Genomic DNA, 27,600 nt, shown 5'->3' on the forward strand with positions numbered 1-27,600 from the left:
AACCTGTGCACCCCTATGTTCATAGCAGCACAATTTACAATAGCCAAATACTGGAAGCAACCGAAGTGCCCATCAGCAAACGAATGGATCCAAAAACTATGGTATATTTACACAATGGAATTCTATGCAGCAGAGAGAAAGAAGGAGCTTATACCCTTTGCAACAGCATGGATGAAACTGGAGAGCATTATGCTAAGTGAAATAAGCCAGGAGGTGAAGGACAAATACCATATGATCTCACCTTTAACTGGAACATAATCAATAGAAGAAAAAAGATAACAAAATATAACCAGAGACATTGAAGTTAAGAGCAATCTAACAATAGCCAGGGCGGGGGGGTGGGGTGGTGGGGGCGGGGACAGTGGGAAGAGGGGATTACAGGAACTACTATAAAGGACACATGGACAAAAGCAAGGGGGAGGGTGGAGGTGGGGGAGGGAGGTGGGTTCACCTGGGGTGGGGTGGAGGGATGGGGAGAAAGGGCATACAACTGTAATTGAATAACAATAAAAATTAAAAAAAAAAAGAAATTACTATAAACAATTATATGCCAAGAAAAAAAAAAAAAAAGAAAGCTTTGTTGTTGCTGCTAGATTATCTACCATCTTTGCACTGAGTCTCTCAAACACTTCTGAAGTCCTGAAGTTAATTGCCACTCCTGGCGTTCTACTTCCTGCACATGTGTAGGAGAACAGCTTCCTTTTTCAAAGTCATCAACTTAAAGGAGTCTTTACTCTTTCACATTTGCTTCAGTAGCTCTGCCCTCAGCACCTCTGGACTATTCTTACGCATGTCCTGGATGGTGGCGGATTTCCTGGATCTGACACAAGTCAGGTTCACCATCTTGAGTGTAATGTTATTTCTCCCCGGAAAATGCACTTCTGTTACAAAGCTGTACCTAATACATAATATTTTTATTCAGAGGTTTCTCTGTTAATTTGCAGACCTTTTGCATAGTGTCTCCAATTTCTACTCTTGGTTCTTACTTACTGAATGTATTCTGAAAAGGGCATTTTTAAATAATGTCCTATAATCTGTTTTAATTAGGACCTGTTCTTATGGCTAGCCATGTGTGAGAAAACAATAATACCGTCTGTCCTGGAGTTGATGGCTTCCAGAAGAACAGCTGGGATATGTGACTTGAAGTCAGCTGGACTGTGTCTCGCTCTGATTTTACTGAGCAGGTGCAAGGTGGACGCTCACTTCATCAAATGTTTTGCCACTTCTCTGCAGCCTAATCTGAAAGAGCCTCTAATTCTTTGAGTCCCATGTAAAGAGTTCACAAACCAGGGTCTCACTAATGGGAAAATGTCAGGGATTATCTTCAAAGAGTTGCAAATAAATCAGTGTTGTGTCTTTGTATGCTGGGAAAAAAGGTTCCTTTTATGCTTGATTGCATACGGGGTGGAAATAATTGTTTATTTTGTGTAATATAACATGCTGTAAGCAAATGAAGCATACGCTATTAATAGTTTTAGGCGAAGAACTCCTGAAGACTAGACCCTCACAGTAATGATCCCAATATACACTTCCCCCCATAGCAACGCCGTTATACACAAACAGTTTAGTTGCCCTGTTTGCAACTCCTGGAGGAGGAGAAGATGGATGAAAAAGAAACAGTCATTTGGTGTTTGACTAACACAACACAACACAACACAAAACAAAATCTGCCCTTTTCAAACAAGGGGATCCGTGATTATGTCGAATATCAAGACTAGAAAGCAATGATGATTCCAAGCTCACGTATGTTCACCGAAGATGAGTATTTGAAGGAGACAGAGAGGACTAAAGCGCGCCTTCCCCCCACTAGACAGCGTTGGTGTGTCTGTGACTCTAGAAAGACAAAGGAAGTATTTTCATAACTTTCAGATTCGTTCATTCACATTTATTGAATGCCATTTTATACCAGGAGAAAGGGGGGAGTGTCTTTTCACGCATTTTTGTTTAAGTCATTCCTCATGGTGTACAGAACGAGACTCTGAAGCTCAGAGAAATTAAGAAACATCTCTCAATCCGTCCGCTCAGGAGCATGTTGCCCGAGTGCCCGTGTTTTGTCACAGGTGCTCGCATCCATTCCTTGTCACTCTCTGAGACTGGCCTTAAGTGAGGAAACGGAAACTCGGGAATAGAAAATGACCCGCTCGGGATCGTGCAGCTAATACTTGACTGAGGGCGAAATTGCTCACAAGGCCCTTTCCACACCTGCAGGCGAATCTGAACCGTTGACTCTAACTCTGTAACCCTGGATACTAACATAAAATGCTATTTGGTCAGCTACGTTGGGTAGCCCTCCCGCTCGTGGGACACTGATCCCTGGTGGGTACCTTGCCTCCGAGCTGGAGGAATTGTGTATGTGCTAGAGCACCCGATATGTTCCATAGGCTTTGGGCTCTCCTGAGTGTGGCACTGACAGGTCCTTGAGGACACCCTGAAAACAAAAGGTCTTGGCTCTTGTGGAGCATGAAGCTTCTTTCTAAGCCAACAAGGGTGATTCCTGCCACTCCCCTATGAGGCTCTGCCTTCTTGCACCTGGGAAGAAGCAGGGCTCTGTTGTCTGTTGCTCTGTGGACTACAGCAAGGTCCCCCTGGAAGGAACGGCTGATGTTCCCTGCTGCTGAGCTGATGCCACGAGGACCACTGGTTGCCTTATGGGTCTGCATACGTGGTTGAAGCTGAGCAGATCTACTGCTGAGGATGGTAGAGTGAAGAAGATGGGACTCAAGACTAATTCTGCTCCAAGTGCTTTTTCTGCGAGAGCACGGTTGCTCGCAGCTCACTTACCTTCGCCATCGCCGTGTGGCGCTGTTCCGGTCTTGTGTCTAGGTGGCCGACCACGGAGCCGCCTCTGGCAGCATCTCCAGCACTGATGCCTAGCTGCCCGACCTTTCCCTCAGTCTGTAGTCCAGGTTTATTCCTGGACATTCAAATGAGATAGGCTTCTGTTGATTATTTGGGAGCTCATATGGCACAGAGAATGGTGGTACCAGCTGGAGACGTCTCATGAATCACTGTTTTTTCCCCCTTTCCTCCCCACAGGCAGCCTCCGGTCAGTGAGTCTCATTGGAGAATGTTGCTACAAGACATGTTAACTATGCAGCAGAATGTTTACACGTGTCTGGAGTCTGATGCCTGCTATGAGGTAACTACATATGCAGCGTATTTCCTTTTGACTTAGAAATCTTGGTTGTTACAGATCATTTATCGGAGACAAAGGTGATGGGCATGAACTTCACCGTCAGTGGCACTACTGACATAAATAGCAGGTGATCGGGTAGGGTTTGTAGTTTGCGCGCACTCCTGCCTACGGGCCGTGTTGTCTGTCTTTGTTCCTTGCAGCAGCACTAGGTTAGGGGTTAACGGTCCTCAGCGCGAAGCTCTGACTCGCACTGGACTCCTCACGCCCACAGGGCGGCCACTGAGACCGACTTCAGGAGCCTGAGAAGAGTCTGTCAAGCCCGTCCTGTCTTCCTCTCCCTTAACTTGTAACTTGTAGTGACCCTCCCAGCCGCCTCCCTGATTCCGGGTCTCTTTCAGAGACTCTTCCTCTAAAACACGCCTTTTCACGACACCCCCTTCTCCAAACTGGCTGCTCGTTTCATATCAATTACCAGAAAGGACCCACGCTTCTTGGTGGCTGGAAAGCTGCAACAGATTCCCGCCTCCCTGGCACTCCCCACCAGGGCACCAGGCGCCCCGGCCCCGCCGGCTCCATCAGATCTGTCACGTGGTTTCATGTTTCCGTGTCTGTGCACATTGCTCCCTTTGCCTGGACATACTTACTTCTCTGTATTTGAAAATTGTGACAGCTTTCAGGACTCAGCTCACTAACAACAGCCTCTGTGAAGCCTTCTTTTGTCCTTTAGTATAACTGGTCTTTCTTTCCAGGGCAGTTACTTGTTTCTGTGTGTTTCTCCCATTTGGCGTGAACTCCTGGCTGGCGTGCTCACACGGGTTCCTCCTTGTGTTCATCAGTGCGCGTTAGAGTGTTGGGGACATAGAGGGCATGCAAGGGACGGATGCTAACGGGCTGGGAGGACAGCTGGCGGGGATTTACTCATTATTCTGGGGTACTATATGTATTACCAAATTTCTCATAGTTTCTATGGAAAAATAATGTAAATAGCCCATTTATAATTTTAAGTCTAAAAGAGTGTTCTCACTTGAATTTTTCTGTTCAATAAGCTTGATACAAAATAGAGACTATTTCTGGTGTCATGGTGCTCTGCAAAGCATGATCCATTAATAAAACGAGAATTACAAAAATAGGCCTTAATTTTATGAATTAGGTTGTATTTTAATTCAGTGTGGTTTTAACAAAAGAGCACGGGGACTGTTGAGAAACAAATGGCTTTAAATTCGAGCTTCAGATTTTTAAATGCTCGGATGAGTGTAAAGTTTGTATTTGCGGTTCCAGTCTGAGACCACATGCAGCTGCCAGCAACTCCTCCTTTTGTAGCCAGTGCAAACCTCGAACCCCGGTTCTGTGGGTAAAATCAGCGTGGACGTGGGGGCCGAACATTGTCAGCAGTTGTGAGTTGCGTTTGTGAGTTGGAGGGGCATTCTTTTGTTTTCCTGTTTCTGATTCTGATTGAAAAATTGGTGACAAGTATATTACACTTGAGCTCGCTGCTATGTAATCTGTCATAAACAACTTGACATGTTAAATTTTTTGTTTTATTTTAATACCTTTTTATTAGGCTTTGATATTTCAATGACTTCCGGCCATTAGTTTCTCCCCTTTGAGGAAACATTTGAAAGCATATTTTACCTTCTTCTAGGTATAATACGTTATACCTAGATTTGGCAAGTGTACATTGTTAAATATTGTTTAGCACTTTTAAATTATGCTATGTTGTCTTCCTGACTTGTGGCCATTATATTAGGTTTTGCTGTCCTTGGAAAATAGTTTGAAAGCTCAGTGGCACAATTTTGAAAATGTTGTACAGCCTATAGGGCAGAAATTTATATTCTTCATTTTACCGAAACCTTTTAAATTCTGGAGTGAGTGAATCCTGTGTTCCAGTATCGGGCATTCTTCACTCCTGCGGCTTACGTGAATAAACCAAAGGAACGGAGAAGCTGTTACATCTGAGTCACCTGGGTCACTTGGAGTAAGCCATGTCCCCTGCAGGATAGAAGTGATCGGGGTCGCTCACTGATGACATGTGCTTTCTGTCACAATATCTATTTTATAGCAGATCCATCTTAGATACTAATAATTGTACTCTTACCGGCAAGGTCAGTCAAGGCCTGTCTGGAGATACCTTCCTCAGAAGTCTAGAAACGTGAAAATCGGGTAGTCTTACTAAGTCTAAGGATTGTTTCTTCACGAAATCTTTTTTTCCCCCATCTCTTCTATTTCCGTCTTCACCCAACAGTGGCATTCTTGGGAAGAGCATTCTTAGGGAAGTTCCTGTACTGATTCTATATTGATATTCTTAGTGTAGGTTTAAAAGGCTCTCTTTGTTTAATTCTTTTCTGAATAAATAATCTTAATTATAGAAAAAATTTATGTTACTTGATGCTGTTAGTTGCCTAGTCGAATACAGTGATATTTGCATCAGTAACCTTTATCAGTGGCTGTTGCTTTATTTAAATAGTTTGAAATTTGCAGATTGGGAAAAAGCTCAATGTTATAGGGTATATTTTAATTTTAATGGCTAGGTGTAAGTGTCATATTTGTAGCTTGGCTACAAAATTGAATCCAGTTGCTTTAAGCAGTCATGAATTGTATGTATTATGTTCATATTTTTATTTAAAAAAATTGAAGTGGTTGTAAATAGGTTAAGCAGTGTGGCCTTGTTGAGCGCAGGACACTGTCTGATAGACCCTGTTTTGTTTTGTTTTTTAAAGATTTTATTTATTTCAGACAGAGGGGAGCAGAGGGAGAAGGGGAGGGAGAGAAACATCAATCTGTGGTTGCTTCTTGCACGCCCCCTACTGGGGACCTGGCCCACAACCCAGGCGCTGCCCTGACTGGGAATCCAGCCAGTGACCTTTTGGTTTGCAGGCCGGTGCTCAGTCCACTGAGCCACACTGGCCAGGGTGATAGATCCTGTTTTTAATGAGAATGAACTTTAGACAGTTTATTTAAATATTCATCATAACACAAAATACTGTGTTTAATATTGTTCTCTTCAGTTACAGTATTCTTTCTGGAAGAGGGGTTTTTTAATTGAGGTGAAGTTTACATGACAAAATTAACCATTTTAAAGTGTGCTTTGTTGTTACTTAGTACACTCACAACATTGTGCAACTGCTACCTCCAGGCTGGATGTATTTTTAATTTATTTCATTTGGATACAAAGCCGCCTTTTGGTTGAGAATCTGAACATCCTGTTTAAAGCACTAATTCTAGGTTCTCGTTTTGCCCAGATATTTGCAGAAAGCCTCCTGTGCTCCAGTCGCCTTGAAAACATCCACCTGGCCGGGCAGATGATGCAGTGCCACGCGGGGTCCGACAGCCTGCCGGCGGGCGCCGCCCAGAAGGGGAGAGCCCCGTACAGGGTCCAGTACGAGAGAAGCACTGACTTGGTGCTGGCTGCCAGCCGAGAGTACTTCAATTCTTCCACCAGCCTCACTGACAGCTGCATGGACCTGGCCAGGTGGGGCGCTCCGTGTTCTTCCAGAGGGGGAGGGTGGCCGCCAGAAGGCAGGGACTCAGTTATCGGTTTTATTCTTTAGCTCACGAAGTACATTATCACAGGTATAAACTTACTGTGCTGTATGTGTACACTTAGTTATTATTACTTGAATAGAGAAAAGAAAGCTGAATTGTGTTATGAATATTCATCATCTTCTTCGGGACCCTTCTTTCCCAGCACGCTTTCCTGTGGTCATTTTTGCTGATTCCCCGTAAGGCTGTGTACTCCTGTTCTGCTGGGTGGGATTCAGGTGGCAGCCTGAAAACCCCAGTTCCGGCAGTTCCCAGCACGTGCAGATGATGTCTGTACCCTTCATGTGGTTTCCGCTCTGTTGAGGGACATCAGACCTGATTAGGTGATAAAGCTCAAAGTTCCCTTCAGGGTGGAAATTTCTGGACAGTGAATATAGTTCTCCTGTTAGTCTGTTGTACTGGAAATTTAGGGGTTATCTTTTTACTGTTGATTCTTAGGAGCTTTTGTTACATACATATTTTAACTGTGTTGCCAAGTTTTATTATATATGATTTATCTTTTAAAGTGCTATTAAAATTTTTAAAAAAATTGATTGTTACTTTTTACTCTTATGGTTTCTTTCTTTTGTATCTTCCTTTGGAAGGTGCTTGGTTCCCAAGACCATTAAAAGTTTTCCGTACTGATTCTTACTACTTTGATGGTTTTAATTTTACACTGAAATTTTAGGCCTATTTGGAATTTATTTTGACATAATGATTGGGGAAGCTATTTAGATTTATTTTCCCCTGAAATGACTAGTTGTTTCAACTCTAGCAAAACTTAAAGGTAACTTTTTTTTCAGTGATATCTTACCACAGAGAGAGCCATATTTTTTCAAACCATGTTTTTGAATTTTACGAAGTTGTTTAAATAGTAAATTTTAAGCTCTGCCCCAAGGGATTGCATTTCGGATGATGAAAGTACCAAATGAAACACTCTGAAACTGGGAGCAGCTTGACCGACCTTGACCTCTTATTGGCAAGTGTTCTGAGAGATCACTTAAAAACTGCCCTTCCTGTATTCCCCTTCATTCCATCCCTTCTTCTGCCACAGGGACACACCTCAAATGTAAAAAGTTACATTGAGACTTGTGAGCCTGGATACATTTAAATTTTCACAGTTGCATTATATATAGAAAATAGCCCACATATTCTTATGTATTACTTAGTATTTCTTATTGAGGAAGCACTACATTATAAAATCAAATAGTCAAACAATACAGAAATATACACATACACAGTATCTCTCTCCTCACTCTTGTTTCCCTGACTGTATCCCTCAGCTGTTTTTCAAATCGGTTTCCTATGTGGCCTTCCAAAATATTAAATGTTACCCTCCTCTTTCTTCAATCACAAATAAGTGTTTACTACTTGTACATACCTTCGTGTATTTTGTTTTTTTCACTTACTACCTATTTTTCCATATGAGTACAAATTGGTTTGTTTTATCTTTTTTGATGGTTGTACAGTGCTCCATTGCTTGACTCTTATAAAATTTATGTATTAGTTCCTGATTTAGTGCATTTTCTTTTATTTTAAAAATGTTGTGGTAGTGAACATTCATAATTATGTTTGGTCATTCGTGAGCCTAGCTGTATACATTTCTCAAACTGGATTTCCTGGGCTCAAAGGAAAGTGCAGCTAGAATTTTGGTAGGTCCTACAGAGCTCTATATGAATCAGCAGTATATGTTAGTCCCAATCTGACTTCAGCCCTATTATTTTGCAAGAGCAGGCAAGGCCTGCGTCTGTCACTCAGTCATACAGGGTGCATGCTGTGGCCTAGGGGTCTCCCTGTGAAGTCCTATCTGATGATCCATGACTTCAGCATTGATTAGCTCTTTGTGGTCTAGTCTTGTGTTGCACTGTTGTTCTACATGCACCTTTTAGAAAGTGACCTTATTCGTTAATTAAAATGTTCATGGATTACACTTAGGTTAGCACATCACTTTCTCCTCTGTTTGTCTCAGCACTGGATCACCAACTGCTTCCTCCTTTTTGATCAGAAAAATGCCTCGTGCAGTTTGTTAGGTTATTCTTTTTTCAGGTTGGGGGCAGACAAAGCGACTACATCAAGACGTTTCTGGGTTTGCTATAGTAGCTGGAAGTTATCTGCACCCGTCTATGTTTTTATCCTTCCTAGTATCTTGCTTCCTCCCGTGGGCCCATTACTGTTAAGGGAGCCCTGCATGATTCACTTCCCTCTCTGAACTTCGGCTCTGGCTTCCTTAGAAAGCAAATGATGATATTTGCCAATCACACAGGCCTGTCCTAAGGATTAAGAGAGATAACAGGAAGCATCTGCAGAATACTTGGAAAGTAGTAGGTTTTTTGATAAATATGTGTTAGATCTCATGTTGGTCCCCAGCATATGTTACTGCTTTAAAAAATGGATCTTCTTTCTCGTAGGTGCTGCTTGCAGCTGATAACAGATAGACCCCCTGTCATTCAGGAGGAGCTGGATCTCATCCAGGCCCTTGGATACCTTGAAGAATTTGGGGTCAAGATCCTGCCTTTGCAAGGTGAATTACCTGCTTTAGTGTTGTACTGTTTGCTTACGTTTTACCAATTTCCCAGCGTTCCTTTTTAGTGTTTTAAAGTGAAGAGTATTTTTGGTTATTTCATCCATTAGCCATGGATCCTGCCCATTTTTTCAAATGAAATTTAAGTGGAAACCAGAAGAGAAAACCAACATTTTATCACAATTTTATTCTTGAAATTCATAGGTATGACATTGAAAGGAATAATATTAGTACCAGCAGGGAGCCTCTGGGATAAAAACAAAAACAGAAATTGGGGATTATGGATGAACACTTCATATTTACATCGGTTTTGGATACAATTTGTTTCAGTTTCATAGATTTAGATATAACTATAAATGAAAATAGTTTTTTTTTATGATTACTGCAGAGTATTTTTAATAAAGTTGATACCGTTATTTTAAAAGAGGGAATGGCAGGAAGTTCCTGTTCAGAATTTATTTATTAGTAGTATCTTAACATTGCTCAAGATCTTTTACCTCTAAATGTAAATGCCAGGTAAGTATGAGCCAAACCCAAGTTACTTGTCATTGTCTGCTTTGTGCTGTGCGTACAGTGCGCCTGTGCCAGCGCCCCAGCCCTTGCCTGGCAAGTGGGAGGGACGGTGTCTGCTGCTCAGACCCTGGACCTCAGCGCCCTGAGGAAGAGGGTGGCTTGGTTAGTAGCAGTATGCTTGCCTGGCTGCGGTGTGGTCTCCGTCCTTGTCCTTGGCTGTGGAAATGCTTGGAATTGGGGGCAGGAAGGTATAGCTGAATTCCTTCCATCTCTCTGGGCTTTGGTAAATTTTCACCAAAATTGTCTTCCCTCTTTTTTTAAAATTCCCAGTACCTTTGGACAGAGATGTTTGTTTTAGGTTTCTTGGTGTCTGTCCTCTGTAGTGTTTGTGTCAGATGGATCTCAGCAGGTATCATAGGGAAGGAATGTTTCCAGGTGGCTTTCCATTGCAGATTTACTGAAAATTGAAGTTCTGCTTGTCAGAATAATTCACTGGATCTGAAAAGGTGGTATTACCATTACCTTGAGTTTCCAAACTATTACATTGTTTGGAAATACTTTGTACATGATTGTAAATATCCTGAAGCATCTTAAACAAGTTTATTTAAGGTGATTGTTAAATCACTAGCAAATTCTGTTTAGTTATGCCATTCATATAATTTTTGAGCTAAGAGCTTCTTAAAATTGTGAAGATTTATCAGTTATTAAAACAGCAGTTTCAGTTGATTCTCAGATGTCTTTTAATCATTAATGACCTTCCCAGTAGCATTTATATTTTTAACTGAAGTTTTCAGATACAGGAGAGTCTAGAGGACTGTGAAACTTTTGCCCTTCTTGTATCTCCCGTTAGTCCAAGTGATTATAGCTTTGGCTGAGTGTGTGTGTGTGTGTGTGTGTGTGTGTGTGTGTGAGTGAGAGAGAGCGTCTGTATTTTAGCTAGTTGTGTACTCCAACCAAATGGATGTAATGCAAAACATTTTTCTTGCAATCCCCCAAATGCACTGAGTTTTGAAATCCTAAATTAGCTCTGATTTTCTACGGTGCTCTATCTATTAGCGGTATCTTTGCTGGCAGTATTCGCACGGCAGCTGATGGGTGTGCCTATCTGCAGCCAAACCCAGTCCTGCTGTAGCTTCTGAGAAACTTCCTGACTTAGGAGTGTCTTAAGAAAGACATTAGCTTTGATGTCTCGACAGCTTTCCAGCTTAATGGACTGATGGGGAGTTTGTATTAGAATGACTGTCAGAAAATTTTCTGGATATGGAGACGGAGTATTTCCTTCATATACTGTTTGTTGTGTTTATGCCAAAGATACACTTTAAGCTTAAGCTGTTTTTGTATTCATCGGTGATACAGGACAAAGTAACTTGATATTTCAAGATTTATGGTCCAGGTATTTTACTGGCATCAGTGGACAGTAGTTCATTTTGTCTCTGCTTTGTTTTAAAGCCTTCTTTGCCTTCCCTTCACGAGTTACTGTTTCTCACCAGGAGAAGACTAGTACTAGTACTAGCTAAGTTATAATTACAGTCGGACTAGTAGTACTCGCTAAGTTACAGTTATAGTCACACCTCGGTACTTGTCAGCTTCAGAACCCGTCAAACCCTGTACTTGTCCTGTTTTGACAAGAAAAAAATGTTTCAGCATTCAGAGCTTGCTCGGGACTCCTAGGGTTTGGCACTTGTCACCAGTTCCAGAATGAATTAGTGACGAGGACCGAGGTACCACTGGTTAATAGACAGTAGGAACGGAAATATTATGTACAAATGATTCCTTACGTACGACTCTCCCATGAGTTCTTTGTATGTGCACACGTGTGTGCTTTTCCCTGTAACTTGGGTGATTTCAAATGAGCAGATTTAGGGGTTTTTTTACTTGTCCCCAGGTTCTTTCTGTAATCAGATGTCGGGTTTCTGGACTTGTAGTATGCGGTTAAAGCTGGCCTAGAGCCTGTCTTGCCGCTTATTGCTATGTAAATGGACAGGTATCTTAACCATTCTTTGTGTTTAAACTCTACAAGTATTAGCTGTCCTTTCTGTTGTTGTAGTTGAAGGTACTTTCTACATGACGTTGGACCTCGTCTTACCTGCCTTCTCGTTCTCATTCCCTCTTTTCCTCCCCTCCACCTCTTTATTCGCCTCCCTTCGCTCCCCTTTCCTTCCATTCAATAAACATTAATGTAGGAACTTTTATTCCAGGAACTAAAATAATGAAGGGAATAGGTGCACCTCCTGACTTTGAGGGACTGACATACTGATAACAAGACAGAGTCACACAGGAGTGTTATGGATGAGTTTAAATCCAGTTCAGCTACTTTGAACTCTGTGACCTGTGGCAACTTAATGTCTTTGAACTTCACCTTCCTCAGATGGGAATAATAATAAAATATTCCCTAGACAGTCCCAAAAGTTGTATCTTGAAACATTGAAAATCCTTGCATTAGAGAGCCCCATTCTTTAATAAGCATTTCTGTGAATGTCAGTAGTAATAATAGTAACTAATATTTATTGAGTGACTTTTATGTTCTGTGTATACTTTGCATGCACTTATTAATTTTCATACATACCCTGTGAGGTGGTGACTAGTATCGTGTCTAATTTCCGGATGATGAAATCAAGGCAAAAGGAGGTTAAATAGCTTGCTTAGGTCACGCAGCTCATTAGAGGGGTAGCTGGGATCAGCCCTCGGTAGTCTGGCCCAGGAGTGGCATCTGTCAGCAGTGGACAGCACTCCCCGCTGGCGAAGAGGTGGGGCAGTACAGGTGGTTCGAGAAAGAGTCTCTGACCTGTCCTCTCGCCCAGTGCTCGACCTCTGCGCTGTCAGCTTCCTCGCCGATGCGGTTCAGATTTGCGCCTCCACGATGCCCCAGTTGACCATGTGTGTAGTGCACCTCCGATGCCGCTTAGCAGTGACGGCAACCGATGGTTTATGTCTGTGGTTTGCTGGGCGTGCCCTAGTAAGATTACGACGGGAGTGTTCGGCATGGGGATGGGTCGTCATATTCCTGGGATGTGTGTGTGTGTGTGAGGTATAGTAGAGTTTTTCTGATGTTTGAGATATGATTGTGAGAGCTGCAGGGATGTGAGGGGTCTCCAATTGTTAAAAGTTACATAAATGCGCATCCTTACATGGTCATTAATTTTATTTTGAAAAAGAATTTTAGGAGCGGAAGACGTTTTCCCTTCGTGGAAACATAATAACATTTAAATCCTGAATTTGTTTAAATAAGTCACATTTTGAACTATAATTTAGCATGTCCTACGATAAGCAGTAAAAGAGAATTGGTGTAGTGATTGTCCAGAGACTCAAAGAATAGATAAATAAATAAAGCAAAAACTCATTTTAACATGGCATTTGCACTCTGTGAGAACCCGACTCTCCAACACTATTTAGTGTGCGAGGCACGCTAGTGGTAGTGCGCCTCGCTCAGAGCACCAGCGGACAACGAAGCAGATTTTCGAGTTCTGTGAAAAGGAAGTTTAGAGAAAATGAGGTTTCATTTCTGTATGTGGGTTTAGTTTTCACCTGGATGCCCCTGAGCTGGAGAGAGGGGGTAGCCGTAGGGAAGTCAGCCTGCTGGAGTTCCCCTAAGAGTCCAGGCACCCACCGTAGTCGGCACAGGCATCTGTGAGGACCCCAGGGTTTCCGTCTGCAGAAAGACGGATGGACAGCGTCTTTCTCATCATTACTGACTCTGAGATATCGAAGTAGTGATGCACATTTTCTTAAAATATGTACTAGGAGAAAAACTTACAAAACAGGAGATGTTGAGAAAAAGACAATTTTTTGGATGAGAGGTTACAGAAAAGTTTGAAGTATATTGTATCAGTTTTTGCTCAGCTGTGCTATAGTAAAAAACTCACAAATTTCAGTGGCGTGTGGTAACAAGTTTACTTCTCGCTCATCGTCCTGTCCACAGTCCCACTTGGGAAATGCGGCATTCTAATGGTACAAGGGAAGATCAGTAGTGGAATCCCTGGCGACTCTTAAGCATGTGTTCAGAAGTGGCACATGTCACACTTGCACCCACGTTTCGTCGCCCACACAAGCCACATGGCCAAGCCTCATGGTAGTGAGTCAGGTATTTGGGATGTGCCTAACCGCAGTGAATCCTGGGAATGATAATACAGTCTACGGAAACTATACCCAGATGTAGATCTTGGATGCTGTGCTTGTGAAGTAACCGAAGTCTACACCTGCCTAATATTTTAGAGAGAAGTCCACAGCAGGATTCCTGTACCAGCAGGGGCACTGCTCCTGTGTTGGAGTGGCCCAGTGTACACTAAAGTATTTTGGAAGAGGAGGGCCTGATACTTGCAACTTATGCTCAGATGGTTCAGAAAAAAATAGATGCATATGTACATATATTTATATTTGTGTGTGTGTATGTGTGTGGAGTGGGGATGTGCACACGTGTGTGGATGGAGGGAATTATTAACCCTTGGTTAGTCTTGGCAGAAAGTATAAAGCAATTCTTTATACTATTCTTGAAATGTTTTTTTGTAGGTTTGAAATCCAATCATAATAAAGACTTACCAATAAAAAGAGCCCTTTCCAAATAAAACCCACCCCCTCTCTCCTTTATCTTGCCAACCCCTGGGCCTACCTATCTATGGGAAGTTTTGGGAGAACACAGATGTATGGGATACAATTACAGATTTAGGAATGGATAAAGGAATGAAAGTGCAAAAAATATTTAAGGGGCTGTGTTGAATTCGGGTCCCATCATTTTTCAGTGACCTTGGCCAAAGTACTTAACCTCCTGCACCTTAGTTTCTTCCCTTGAGGATAATAGTACCTGTTCTGCCCTGTAGGTTAGTATAATGAAGCACCCACAGCAGGGCCTGGGACAAGGTCCTATTTGTTTAGTGCCCTTTCCTCTCGTGGGGGTGGTTACTGTCGCATGTCCCGGGGCCGAGCCTCCCAGGTAGTGCCCTGCCTCCTAAAGACTGCTGCCTGTGCAGACCCCGTCCCTTCCTAGCATATCCGTGGGGCTCTTTAGCTAGAAGCTTTTTTCTTCCTTCATTCTAAGTGTTCTTAATGGCCTCATAGCGTGACTGGGTGCGATGAGCACGTCTGATTCTCTCACAGCTAGCGTAAGTGAGAGCACTGGGCCTGGTTTTGGAGAGGGGTTCGCACGTCGGAGCAGGAACACTTGCAGGGCTCCTGCCCCACACTCTGGGCATCATGACGTTCGTGGAGGTAGGAGATGGAGGTATGGACGGTAGGTTGATTTTGGTGGGGTGAGGTGAGGTGGAGACAGGTGTAACAGGAAGTGTGTGAGCTTTCTAAAGATATATACTGTCTTCTTTAAAATTTTCCCAAGGGCCTGACGCGGCACTTGAGAATGTGATATGTTTTGCTAGATGCAGAAAGCCATGCCATTCGCTGTTTCAGAGTGGTGACAGGAGAGACTCACGCTGCACCATATTTATTCAGAAGCAACACTAATTTTAATGTTGAAACTGGAGGCTGCCCCAGTTTTCATTGTGTTTGGTTGCCTCACATTAGGAAGGTCACGACCCCTGTTTGTGATGCCCCCGGTCACCGGTCTTTATTGAGAGTGTCTTTGCAGTGCGATTGTGCTCCGATCGGGTCGGCCTCATCAAGGAGTGCATTTGCCAGGCTCCCACGTGCTACAAGCAAGCCGCCAAGCTTCTGGACCTTGCTGAGCTGCTGAGGGTGGCTGGTAAGTGTGGAATGCTTAGCTGCAGAGTAAGGTTTCTGTGTTACCCTCATTATCCTAGGTGAACATCAGAGTGTGTATTTCCAGGTGTCAGCATCGCTCTTTCGGTAAAGATTTGTCTTTTCTAGAAAGATTGGCATATTGTAAAAATGTCAATGGACCTCTCCATAGCACTTGACTGTCCTCTTAGTGTGACAGCTTGTTTCTCCTAGAGTGACGGAGTCACCAGAGAGCAAGGAGGAACCTGTAAATGCCTTTTAGGACCTCATCTTGGAAGGGGCCATGCCACCCTTTCCACCTCATTCTATTTGTTGGAAATAAGCCACTAACCAGCCTCCACTCAAGGGGAGGGGCTTTGAGCTCCGAATTTGGCAGAGTGTCGAAGAATTTGCGGACATAGTTTGGATCATACTTGGTATGCGCAAAGCCTGGTCATGTTGTCACTGGTGTTCTCTTCTTCAGACTGGACGTCACATCACTTCCTTTGATGGATGTCCCGTCTCACCACACTCCTGGCTGTTCTCCCCGAGTCTCATTTTCTTCTCTCTGTAACCTTTTTCTAGACACCATTCTTTTCAGGCCTACTTTTGGTTATGCCTTTCCTCTTACCCACCTGCTCAGATTGGAGCATTCTAGAATTAAAAACAGTTGCATATCTGTACTTGGGACTTTAAGATGACTGTTTGGCCCATCTTCCCATGAAGGTTCACACTGAAATGACAGTAGTTCTCCTGTGGCACTTCTATACTTACCTAAGTTACTTCTTACTGTGTCCCATACAGCAGAGATGGGAAGCTCATTTTGAACATGAGCAAACAGGAATAAAGAAGTTAAACAATTTATTTCTTACTTTGAGTCCTTTACTCTCACCGCACTGTTCCACCTTTTAGGACATTGGATGCTGGTAATCAGTGGGCCCTCATTTAAAGTCAGCTGATCAGGGGCTTTAATTACCTCTGTAAAATACCATTGTAACACCTGGAGTAGTATTTTGTGGTCTAGCCATGTTGACCCATGGGAAAAAAATCAAACCTGGCCCTTTCATTTTTGATTTAGATATTTTGAATAAATATGAACATTTCAGGAGTATTATCTAGGAAATAGATTTTCTATTAAGTGTATATGTGCATTTATTATTGGTAAACTTATACATACTGTTCCATTTCCCGTATTACTTGTTACTGTAGGGGTGGAAATATTTTCCCTTCTTCTAGATTGTTTGGCTTGTCTGATAATTAATTTGACGTAAAAAAGACCAACGGGAGAAAAGCAAACTTAATTTCATACCTACAGGGCCCGTAAAGGCACCAGATTGAGCAGCAGCCAGGCAATTGAGGCATTTGCCATCCTGAGTGAAGGAGAAGTGGGCAGAGGTCTGGGCCTCAGGGGGAGGAAGACAGTTTACAGGATGATGGGAAGAACAAATGTTTGGTCAACAAATGTTTGTCCTGCCAGGCATGTAGTCCTTCTGATGTAGAAGTTATCTCTGATAGTTGCTCTCTCCCTGGTACAGGCCCCCTGTCTAAATTCTTCCAGGCGGGTAAGGGGGAGGGAAAAGCTCTTCTGAGTCAGCGGGTCGTGGTTGCCTTCAGCTCAGAACAGTCCGAGTGCCCAAGTGGCATGTCGCGGGGCGGCCTGTCCCGTTTCCGCTAACGAGCGTCTCTGCAGCCTGAATGTGTTCTCATGCTACGACGAATCTCTTCTGAAAAGAAATTTTTTAGACTCTCTTGGGCCAACACTTAGCTTGGATTTTATTTAAACCTTTGAAGCACGGGGGGAAGATTCATGGGGACATTTTATTTTATTCTTCCTATCATATCCTATTCTGTCCTGTCCTATGCTATCCTACCCTGTTTTCATGGGACATCTTTTAGTAGTTCCATTCAACCTGCACTGGCCCGTGGCTCAGTCCGATGGGGCATCATCTATACACCACAGTGTTGTGGGTGGGATTCCCAGTCAGGGCACATAGCTAGGGTGGGGGCTCAGGCCCTGGTGGGGTGTGTACAGGAGGCAGCCAGTCGATGTTTCTCTTCCACATCGACGTTTCTCTGTCTCTCAAATCAGTAAAAACATATCTTCTCGTGAGGATTAACAACAAAATAAGTTTCATTCAGCCTTTTCTGTGAGATTTTACTTTTTCTTTCAAACTATTTTGTATCTTAAAAATGTAAAGACCATATACATACTTTTTGTTTTTCTTCCTTGAAATAATGAAAATAATTGTAAGGTTCTAGTACCTCATTAAAATATTTTTTTTTCTTTTTGGCCTAACTATACGCATTGTCTTTATTGTAACTTTGAATTATTTGTCTTAAAATTGAAGACTACATTCTGAATTGACTCTCTGCTCATTTCATTGAGGATATTGTTTTGAGCCTCTGCTATGCGCACGACTTGGGGCTGGGTATGGAGACTTCAACAAGGAAGCAACCCCTGTCCGCCAGGAGCTTAAATTCTGTCGGAGGGTGTAGATCGTTAAACAGATAAGGGCCATAAATTGGCATTCAGCGAATGAAAAGTAAAGAGACATGTGAGAGGCACACCTAAACCATGTGTTTTATATGAAGAAAGTGTGTAAATGTCAAAGAAGGAAGTGATGTCCAAGCTGACTTCTAACAATGTTCTTGAGAAAGTAATTTAAGAAATTTCTGATAATATAAGCTGAATTTGGCATATTTTCTTAGAGTCTGGATGTTCACTATGATAAATAAAATTAGTATTATTGGTAAAAGGATAAAATTATATCTATTTTACTTAGTATTTAAAATTTTCCCTCCTTATATTTGTCATTTTAAATGGTGACTAGAAATTGAAACTTCAAAGGGCAGAATACAAATAGGAAGTTTTTTTAGCAAAAAAGTTCAAAGCCCTTGTTGGGAGAAAAACTTTTCCTTTGCCTGCTCGGGTTGGAAGGGTGGTCTGGGAGTGCTAGGAATCACTGGTTGCGTAGGAGCCTGAGATCTGATTCGATGATCAGGAAGTGGACTAGAAGGTAAAAGTTGCTGTGACCTTTTGTCCTGTCCTGTTTAAAAATCAGGCTGATCTTTTTATTTTTTAATTAATTTGAAAGATGATGTTAGTGAGCTCTTTTATGAATTCATGCTGTCAAAAATCATTAAGTCATCTGTACGTGTTTACAGGTGAAGACCCTGACGAACGGCGTGGACAGGTTCTGATGCTTCTAGCTGAGCAAGCGCTCCGTCTCCATGACTACAAAGCAGCCAGTGTGCACTGTCAGGAGCTGATGGCCACAGGTGAGGTGGACAACCACTTAGCGCCTTGTTCATGTCCCCTTTACGTGATGCAGAATGGGAAAGGTCTCTTCTGGAATCAGTTGGCCCAATTGGTAAGCCAGCCACATTGTGTTCATAAGACTTGAAAAACCTTCTGTGAGCACTGTGAGTATGTACGTCCTGTGGGCATACGTTTATATAGTAATGGATTCAGGGGTTGTATTTTGTCTGAGATTCTGATTGCTTTCCATTTCCTATTAAAACTGTCTCATAAGTTTAAGAACAGTTTTATGTAAAATATTGAATGTCTTTTTATGTCTTTGGTATTTAAAAGAAAATCTAAATTTTTGAAGTATCTACAATTTGTGTCTGTATAGTCAACATTTCTATTTTTTTTAGAAGATGACATAGTGCTTTTTTAAATGAATATTGAGAAATTTGGAAGTAGTTTGTAGCCCTAAAGTTGTCTATATTGAAATTCTGATTTAGCTCTCTGGAGGATAAGCAGATTTTATTGTAGAATAACTTCTCTGTTAAAAAACGTAACACATTCCCCAGTGGGAGGAGGTGATGCCATCTCATCGTGGGCTCGGTAAACGATCTACTTGCTGTAGCTGCTGCCGAGTGCGCGGGAGCCAAGCACATGCTTCCACCCGTCTGTGCGTTCGCCGTGAGCGGTTCACAGTGCGTTGCCTCACTTCATGCTGGTCAGGGAGGTGTGCACGTTTTGTGTGTATACTGTTAGAGAATATATTGTTCTGGTTAAAAACAGTAAGAAGGGCTTTATTCAGCACTTCTGCAATAGATGTTAAGACTATTGCAGTAGGGGGACAGGTGGAGTGGAACTCTGAATATGGGAAAGACAACTGGGGGCTTATGGCCGAGGAACATAGTGTGGGGGAGGGTAGATGACAAAGCACTGTGAAGAGACATCAGGGGTGGTGTGGCACCCTTGCTCAACTGATGCAACAGGATGTTGCTGAAGGCAGGCCAGTGGGGTCAGACGTCAAGGGCAAGGGCTGGGAATTTGATCAGATATCAAAGGTGCTCAGTTAGAAGGGTGGGAGATTCTCTCTAAATCGACTCTGCAGGGTTCTTGCTAAAACTGGCTCTGCAGGCTCAGCGGGGACTGGGCCGGGCATCGGCCTGGGCGAACGGGGCTCAGAGGGGCCAGCGTACAGGGCAGTCAAGGACAGGGTCTTGTCAGTACAGCTGTGGAAGTGCCTAAATCTCCGGGAAACACGTGCTGGTTTACAGACTCAGCTAGAAAATTGTTTTCATAACAGAGCTGTGTTCTGTAACATGAATCAAGTGATTTTGAAACATTAAGTTGAAAATAATTATGGTTTTCTGGAAAAACATATTCCTCTAAAATTGTTTATTTAGAGAGCTTTGTAATAATTTTATTTCTGTTAATGGTGGTTTAATTTTTACTTTACATATTTAAAGAGATTATTTTAGACTGAGGCCTTTGCACTTAGGGGAAACAAAACCCTACTTTCAAACTGGAACTCCTTAGAATAAGAATAAAAAGTACAGTCAAATCTCAGTTCTCAAATGTCTCTCATCTCAAACATTTTGGTTCTTGACAATTTTTCACGGAAAAAAACGTCTGGTTGTCAAACAAAGAACAGAATGTCTGTTCTCGACATTCATGCTGATACCTGTGTGGTCAGTCATGCGTCTCTCAGGTGACCAACAAAGGAGAGTCGGGTTTCAAACAAATCGCTTCTCAAACAGCCTTCCCGAACGAATCAAGTTTGAGGCCCGAGGTTCCCCTGTGTACTTTAAGAATGCACAGTGTGAAGTTGTGTGGGTTAGGGCTTTCCCTGGGAGTCAGGGCTGCTGCGCGCTTGGTACTGTCCTTGGATCTCTGTCATCTTCTATAAAGTGAACGATTCTGTATCGTGTGTAGAATACTTTATCTCTTTCTAGCACTTTGCAGTTTACAAAGTCTTTTAAATACCAATGTTGTTTAGTCCTTTCAACAAACCAACCATTGAGGCATTATTATTGTTATTGTGTCTTTGTAGTAGTAAAGGAAGTGTGATACTTGGAATTTCCCCAAGCTCACACAAATGTGTGTAGCAGGTCTGAGCCAAAGCCTTAATTTTTCTGAATTCAGACGTCCAGCTTTTTACTCCGTGTCAAAGCTCAGTGGGTTATTTGTAGTCATTGTCAGGTAATATAAAATGTAACACAGTTTACCAGAAACATTTGTATGGATATAAAACAATGCAATACCTCTTTTCTACCGTAGATCCTTACGTGTTTCTGGTTATATAAAATTAGGCCTCACTAATGACTGTGATTTTGCTTTGGTAACATGACACTGGAGCAGAAAGGCATTGGAATTCTCATGTTAGATGGGAGATTGTTCAGGGTTTTTTTTTTTTGTCAATTTTGCAGGTTATTCTAAAGGTTGGGATGTTTGTAGCCAGTTGGGACAATCAGAAGGGTACCAGGCCCTGGCCACTCGGCAAGAGCTCATGGCTTTTGCTCTGACACATTGCCCACCGGGCAACATCGAACCTCTTTTGGCAGCTAGCAGCGCTCTGCAGACGGAGGTAAGTGCTCCCGACAGAGTGAAGCTGAGCTGATGAGGTGCATTTTGGTGGGTGTGTGGATCTGAGGTTTGTGGTCATTTTAAAAAATAATAGAGGAAATTTAATTTATGGGAGAAAACTATCTTGTTACTCATGTGAAAAGGAATTTGAAGATCTCAGGATATAAAATAGTGTTTTTTTGCTTTATTATAGTAAGGAAGAAAGACTACAAAGCAGATATGTGAAAAATAGAAAGAGTATTAGGAAATAAATTATTGAACGTAATGGGAACATTTAGTGTTGTCAAGAATAAAACATATAAGAAGTGGTCATGTGAAATACGTTCAGAGTAAATTCAAACCAGTGGTGGCTGGATCCCTTACACTGCAGGGGTGTCAAACTCATCGTCACTGGGGCCACATCAGCCTCGCGGTTGCCTTCAAAGGGCTGAATGTAATTTTAGGACTGTGTAAATGGAACTACTCCTTAACTAGGGACAAGGAGCTTGTCAAGAAGCAAGGTGCTGGGCCGGATTAAATAAGGCGGAGGGCTGGAATTGGCCCGCGGGCCGTGTGTTTGCCACCTATGCCTTAGAGGCCCTTTGGAAATGGCAGGGGAGTGGGCTCTGGCTGGGGAGGTGCTAAATTTCCTAATATTCACAGGCTACCCCTGTGTAAAGGAGAAGAACACTTCTCATGCTGGGAAGCACTGTTGAGTACAGGGAGTGATGCTGGAATTTGCCCTCGAATGTCCTACTCAGTCAGTACCCCGTTTGTTGGGTTGTGCACTACTGCTTCCCACTCCGAGCCCATCACCCTGAAGTTCTCTCCGAAGCCCCTAGGTCCTGTTCCCCGAACTCTTCATTAGGGAACAGTCTCGGGTCCCTCCGAAGAGTAGTGTTACGTTTCCAGCCTACGCTGTGAAGAGAGGCAAGTTTAAAGACACAATTTCTTTATAATGTGTCATGTTCTTTTTTCAGATTCTTTATCAAAGAGTGAATTTCCAGATCCACCGGGAGCCAGGAGAGAGTGCCAGTGGTTCGCCCGTGCTTAGTAAAGCGGCACAAGAGGTGAGGGCATAGGAGGGGAGGGGGGAGAGTGGGAAAGGTGGCTGTGAGTACAGTGAAGTGGGGTCACCTGACCTGACTGATGCAAGAGATGGTTTGTGTGTGTGTGTGCTTCTGCTTCTTTGTGTCTGTGGAGACTGTTTTTCTTTTAAACTTTTTTTGGGTGTGAAATACACAGTGTAGCTATTTGTTGTCACTGCTGTATAGAAATTAATTGCAGCGTGCATGTGTGACAACTTGCCCATCTAATGTTGATTGACATTAGTTCTCAGCTTCAGCTTCTCGGCACGATGCTTTGTACGCGTCTCTAGTGCACACGAGCACACCTTCCTTCTGGCGGCCGCCTGCTTAGCCCTGAAGAGTTGTTGCCAGCTGTGTGTGTTCTGTGTTAGGAGTTGGCAAGTTTTCCATCTTTCGAGGTCTGTTAGAAGACCTCCTCTTGATGAGGTCTTCTTTATCTGAGGTCTTACATCTTTTGAGCCCCTGACCTTTCCTACTTGTCCAGCCACATCCTGCATTTTGTCTGTCTCTTCAGCGTCCTCTCTTTTCCTGCCTTGCGGACTTGTGCCGGGTTCCAGTCGCGCTGAACTTGCCACCGTTCTCTGAGGAGACTGCTTCCCATCTTCGGTGTTAGTTTTCTCCCTGCCTGTGCTGTCCTTCTTACCTTGCGCTCTGGCCATCCCATCCATAGTATCATTTCCTCCGTAAAGTTTTCCATGAGTCCTCTAATGGCTCCCTCTTCTTGTGTCCCCAGACGTTCTCACGTCGCTGTGCCAGTGCGGGAGGGGTGTGCATGGTGTCGTGTGGTAGCTGGGGGCAGGGCATTTGTCCCTGTGTTTGCTCAGAGGCTGCTTGTCCTGTGGCGAAGGCCTAGGAAATGTTCAATGAAGCTCCATTGGAAACACCCATTGCATAACATTACTCTGTGGTAAAACGGAATTGGAAAGTAGATTTTAGGGTACAAATAAAAGGTGCTCCCTATTTACCGCATTTGCATGTGGTGTGGCGCCCTAGCTCCGGCTGTGTTTTGGCTACTGTGTGGGGTGTGCCCTTTCTCTGGTGAGTACGCACCTGCCAGGAGTGTCAGCCGAGCTCAGCTCCAGAGCTTGCCCTGGATCCCCACCCTTCTTTAGAAAACCCATCAAAAGCCCCGTGAGTTTTGGGTTTCCTAGTTCCTGTTCCTACAATGAGTTAGAAAGTGTCGGCCTGACCACCTGGTGGCTCCTTTGCAGTAGGACACGCTGGGTCGCCGCAAGTGGGCAGGTGTTGCTGTGTTAGAATCTCTGTATAAACGAAGGAGACCCACAGCCCTCTACATGTTCCGCTTAGCAGGGAAAAGGGATCCTTTCAAAATGATGGTCTCGCCTCCCTCTTGTAGCTCCTTCCTTTAAAGCTTTCCTGTCTTCCTTCGTCCTCTTTCAGCAAGTGGCAACAGATCTTGATCTCCTGAAGCGCTAATCCAAACCTAAACACATACATTGTAGCCTTGATTCATGGAGCACATTTCAGAATATTACAGCTGCTATTATTAGATTAAAGTACAGTGGCTAGCTGTGAGATGCTCTTGTTACCCATTAACAAATATAATAACCACATTAAATTACAACTCATAAATGAGAGCTGACTGCATGGGTAATCTGCTTAATGTTCAAGACTTTTATGGCTAAGTTGTGAAAATGATGATTTTTATTTATACATCCCAGCAAAGTAAAGATGTAATTGCTATGCAGTAAGTAGCGTTTGCATTAGTATAAGGGTAGCCAACAAGGGTGCAGATATTGGCTGTTATCCCTGTGAACAAGATACTTGTTTATAAATAGAACAAAATGCATTGCGAAAAACTACCAGAATTACAGTTTTCCAGTTTCTTATTAATGCTGGTTATTATGTGTTTTAGATGTAACAGTATTCTACCACTTAGACTATATTAACATTTTGTTTAGCTAGTATTAGTTATATCACTTAGCCAATGGTGTTTTCCCCAGATAAATCTAATTAGAGTTGGAAATGGATTATATACAAGGTTCCCATTAAAAAATAATTTTCGCTGTGGGAAAACTTGTTTATGAACATTTTAAGTGGCTACAGATTTATGCAGCTGGACTAATTAATGTTTATAACTGGGGCACGGACTAAGCAAAGAGCTTTTCTGAATTTGTATAAGGACCAATTAGAAATATTTATGGAAAAGTGAGCAAGGTGGCAGTGGAGTTTCAGTGTCACAGACAGTCTTTCTTTTCTTCTTCCACTCAGCAGTCGACGGCTCTTCGGTTTGTTCCCGCTTTCAAGCCGTCATGAGTGATGGCACCAGGAATGTCGCTGTACAAGTCTTGGTGTGGAAATAGGTTTTGACTCTGGTCTGCATGTGTGGGAGCGGAAGTGCCGCATTGCGACGTGTGTATTTGCAGAAACTGCCGGTTGTTTCCCAAAGTGGCCGCGGTATTTCACTTTTCCCTCCAGGCAGCACTGAAGTTCCAGTTTCCCCTCGTCCTCCCCGACACTTGCTGTGGAGGGGCTTTTGGATGCAAGTCATCCCCCTGGGTGGGGGGCGGCTCACTGTCGTTCTGGTGTGCGTTCTCCAAACAGTTCCTGGCAGTGACTCCTTTTCCTGTGCCTGCTGGTCCCTCCTATTCCTTCTTTGGTAAAATGGCCACAGATATCTTGCCCATTTTGTAACTGAGTTATTTGTGTGTTCTTACTACTGAGCTGTAAGAGCTTTTTAACTTCTGGACACAAGTCCTTTACCAAATGTATGAATTGAAAATATAGCTCTCTCAGTGTTTGACCTGACTTTCTACTTTCCTAATGGTGACTTCTGAAGTGCGAAAGTTTTGGAAGTTGCTGAAGTCCAGTGTGTCAGTATTTTCTTTGATTGCTTATGCTCTTGGTGGGGCATTTAAGACATCTGTGCCTCACTCAGGGTTGTGGAGATTTATGCCTGTGCTTTCTTCCTACAAGTTTTATAGTTTGATCTTTTATATTATTGATAAATCAGTAACAGTAAGAAGCCGCTTTTTGTATGAAATAAGTATATACTTAAATACTTTTTTATGTCCACATACAAAAAGATATAGTTAGAACTTTACCTCGTACCACACACGAAAAGGAACTAACAGGATCATACTTGTTTTGTTTCCTTTTATACTTCGTGAGAGCTTGTTCCTTCTTAAAGGATTTTAAATCTTGTATTTAGTATGCACAAATTAATATTTTGAGGTAATTTCATCTGGAGTGGATTTGTGTTATAATTATTGTGTTATTGTCTGTTTTCGTGTGTATTTGGGAATTTTGGTTTGCAGGCATCTCATCCAGTGCAGTTTTTATCTCCGCAGACCCTGGGCACAGATTCTGTACTTCTGTGGTTTCCCTCGTCTACTGCTCCCTCCCCCAGTAGTGCTGAGGACGGGAGAAGCCCAGACTGGGAGCTGCGGGGGATTTGGCCCAGCTCCTTGGGGCCCTCACTTGAGAACATGCCTACTGATTGTAGAGAGAAGGGAAGGGAGGATCAGAGAGAGGAAGAAAACATTGATGTCTGAGAGAAAATCGATTGGTTGCCCCTCGCAGGCATTCCAACTGGTGACTGAACCCCACAACCTAGGCCTGTGCTCTGACCAGGAATCAAACCTGTGACCTTTTGATTTATGGGATGACACCTGACCAGCTGAACCACACTGGCCAGGGCACATTTTATTTCTTGAAAGGAAAAAAAAAGGGGAAGAAAAGAGATGTGAAACATTTATGATAAAATATTAACATTTGTATTTGTTAACTTTTGGTAATAAGTACATGGAAATTTGTGATAATTTTGGTCTTTCTGCTTTTTAAAAAATATACAAATAATTTAATCAATAATACATTAATTTATAAGTTCTCTTTCTTCTCTCTTAGTTCTTTCCCTCCCATTCCATGAATCCCACTGCCCAGAGGTAAACATTTTTAAGTTTTTATGTGCATGTATCTCCAGACTTTTTCTGAGTGTAGACAGATTTTCTGTACAGCGCTCCTCTGTCTCTTGGACAATTATTATTTTGATTTGTAGGCTAAAATGGGTTCATACTGCATATATTACTCTGAAGCTTACTTTTTCATGTGATGTTCTGTGCCACGGACCCCAGCTCTTGTGATTATGGACAGACCATTTATACAGCGGTCACCGATGCAGGCTCCGTGTTTCTGTACAGCTTCCTTTGTCTTGGACATTTTGATTGTGTCCGGTTTTTCTCTCATGAGACTGAACTTCCCCGAACGTTTTATGTGTACACCTTTGCGTACTTATGCTAGTATTGCCCTGGTAGAAGAGAGCTCCTGAGATAGGTAATTTCCTGTTTGTCTGTTTGTTTTGGGGTTCATCCCCCATAACTCTGTAGCCCTGACTTTGCCTTGTTTACTTGTTGCCATGTCAGCACCTCACTGGGAGCACAGTAGGTCCTCCTTCTGTTCTGTCATTTGTGTTTTGACAGCATTGCCCGGCGAGTGTTCTCTGTGGGAGGCGCCAGTGCCCCATGTGGTCACCGTGTGCCAGCACAGTTCAAATCACCCAGTCGCACAGTCAGCCCGTGCGCAGCGTCTCCCTCAGGGGGGCTCGGACCTGGGGGCACTCGCTCTGCTCATTGGCATGCTGGTCCGAGAATGTGCCTGCTTCGTTGATAACGATGAATGTGATTGTATTTTGACTGGGTTGGCAAGTCTGTATCACAGATTAACATTCTTCACAAAGGTTTAAATTAGCTCTCTTTTTTTTTCAGTACCATTATAGAATTCCAATTTTCTTTTATTCATTTACTTTGCCCTTCATAGGGCCCATCCATTTCCAGTATATTTGTGTTTTCTTTAAGTTTTAAAATAACTCTTTTAGTAATAAGAAATACATTTTTTGTTTTTAATTTAGATTTGCTATTTAAATCCATGTGCAAAAGGTATTTTCCAAAACCAGCGTATTCAGGTTGACTTGGTTTCCGTGACGTCTGCCGGATTCAGCAGTTCCCTTTCACTTTGGAGGCAGCATCAGTGACGTGAGCCCTTCCCCTGCGGGGGTCTCCTACATGCTGTGCTGAGGGACTTCTCATAGAGTCCTTTGCTTGACACTTAGCAGCGGTCACTTCTTTCCCCGTTATCTTTTCCTTCTCCCCACGAGGCTTTCTCTCCTGTTGTAGCACCGGACCAGCTAGTGTCTGGGTCACCAGTGACCCTTGTTCCTAAATTTGTGGGTCAAATGTAAGTGTGTTTCATTTGACCTATCAGTAACATTGGATAATAGTTGTTTCAAGGATAACCTGTTTGTCACATGCATAGCTCACTGGCCACTTAACTCTCATTGTCTTTGCTGGTCCTTCCTCATCTCCTGCACTAAACCTTGGACACCCTAGGTCTCTCTTGA

The 27,600-nt window shown here is 42.9% G+C and overlaps 1 protein-coding gene across 1 annotated transcript in view; it reads left to right on the top strand.

Moving 5' to 3' along the window:
- The window catches only part of NBAS (NBAS subunit of NRZ tethering complex), a 267,973-nt gene that overhangs the window by 121,455 nt on the left and 118,918 nt on the right, over nt 1-27,600 (top strand). The window contains exons 29-35 of the mRNA XM_024552475.3: nt 3,037-3,139; nt 6,376-6,605; nt 9,064-9,176; nt 15,265-15,378; nt 18,519-18,632; nt 21,021-21,178; nt 22,137-22,226. Of these exons, the coding sequence (XP_024408243.2) occupies nt 3,037-3,139; nt 6,376-6,605; nt 9,064-9,176; nt 15,265-15,378; nt 18,519-18,632; nt 21,021-21,178; nt 22,137-22,226 (922 nt within the window). The remainder of the gene's footprint in view (nt 1-3,036; nt 3,140-6,375; nt 6,606-9,063; nt 9,177-15,264; nt 15,379-18,518; nt 18,633-21,020; nt 21,179-22,136; nt 22,227-27,600) is intronic.

This window comes from Desmodus rotundus, chromosome 5 (assembly GCF_022682495.2).
Source record: "Desmodus rotundus isolate HL8 chromosome 5, HLdesRot8A.1, whole genome shotgun sequence".
Taxonomy (NCBI): Eukaryota; Metazoa; Chordata; class Mammalia; order Chiroptera; family Phyllostomidae; genus Desmodus; species Desmodus rotundus.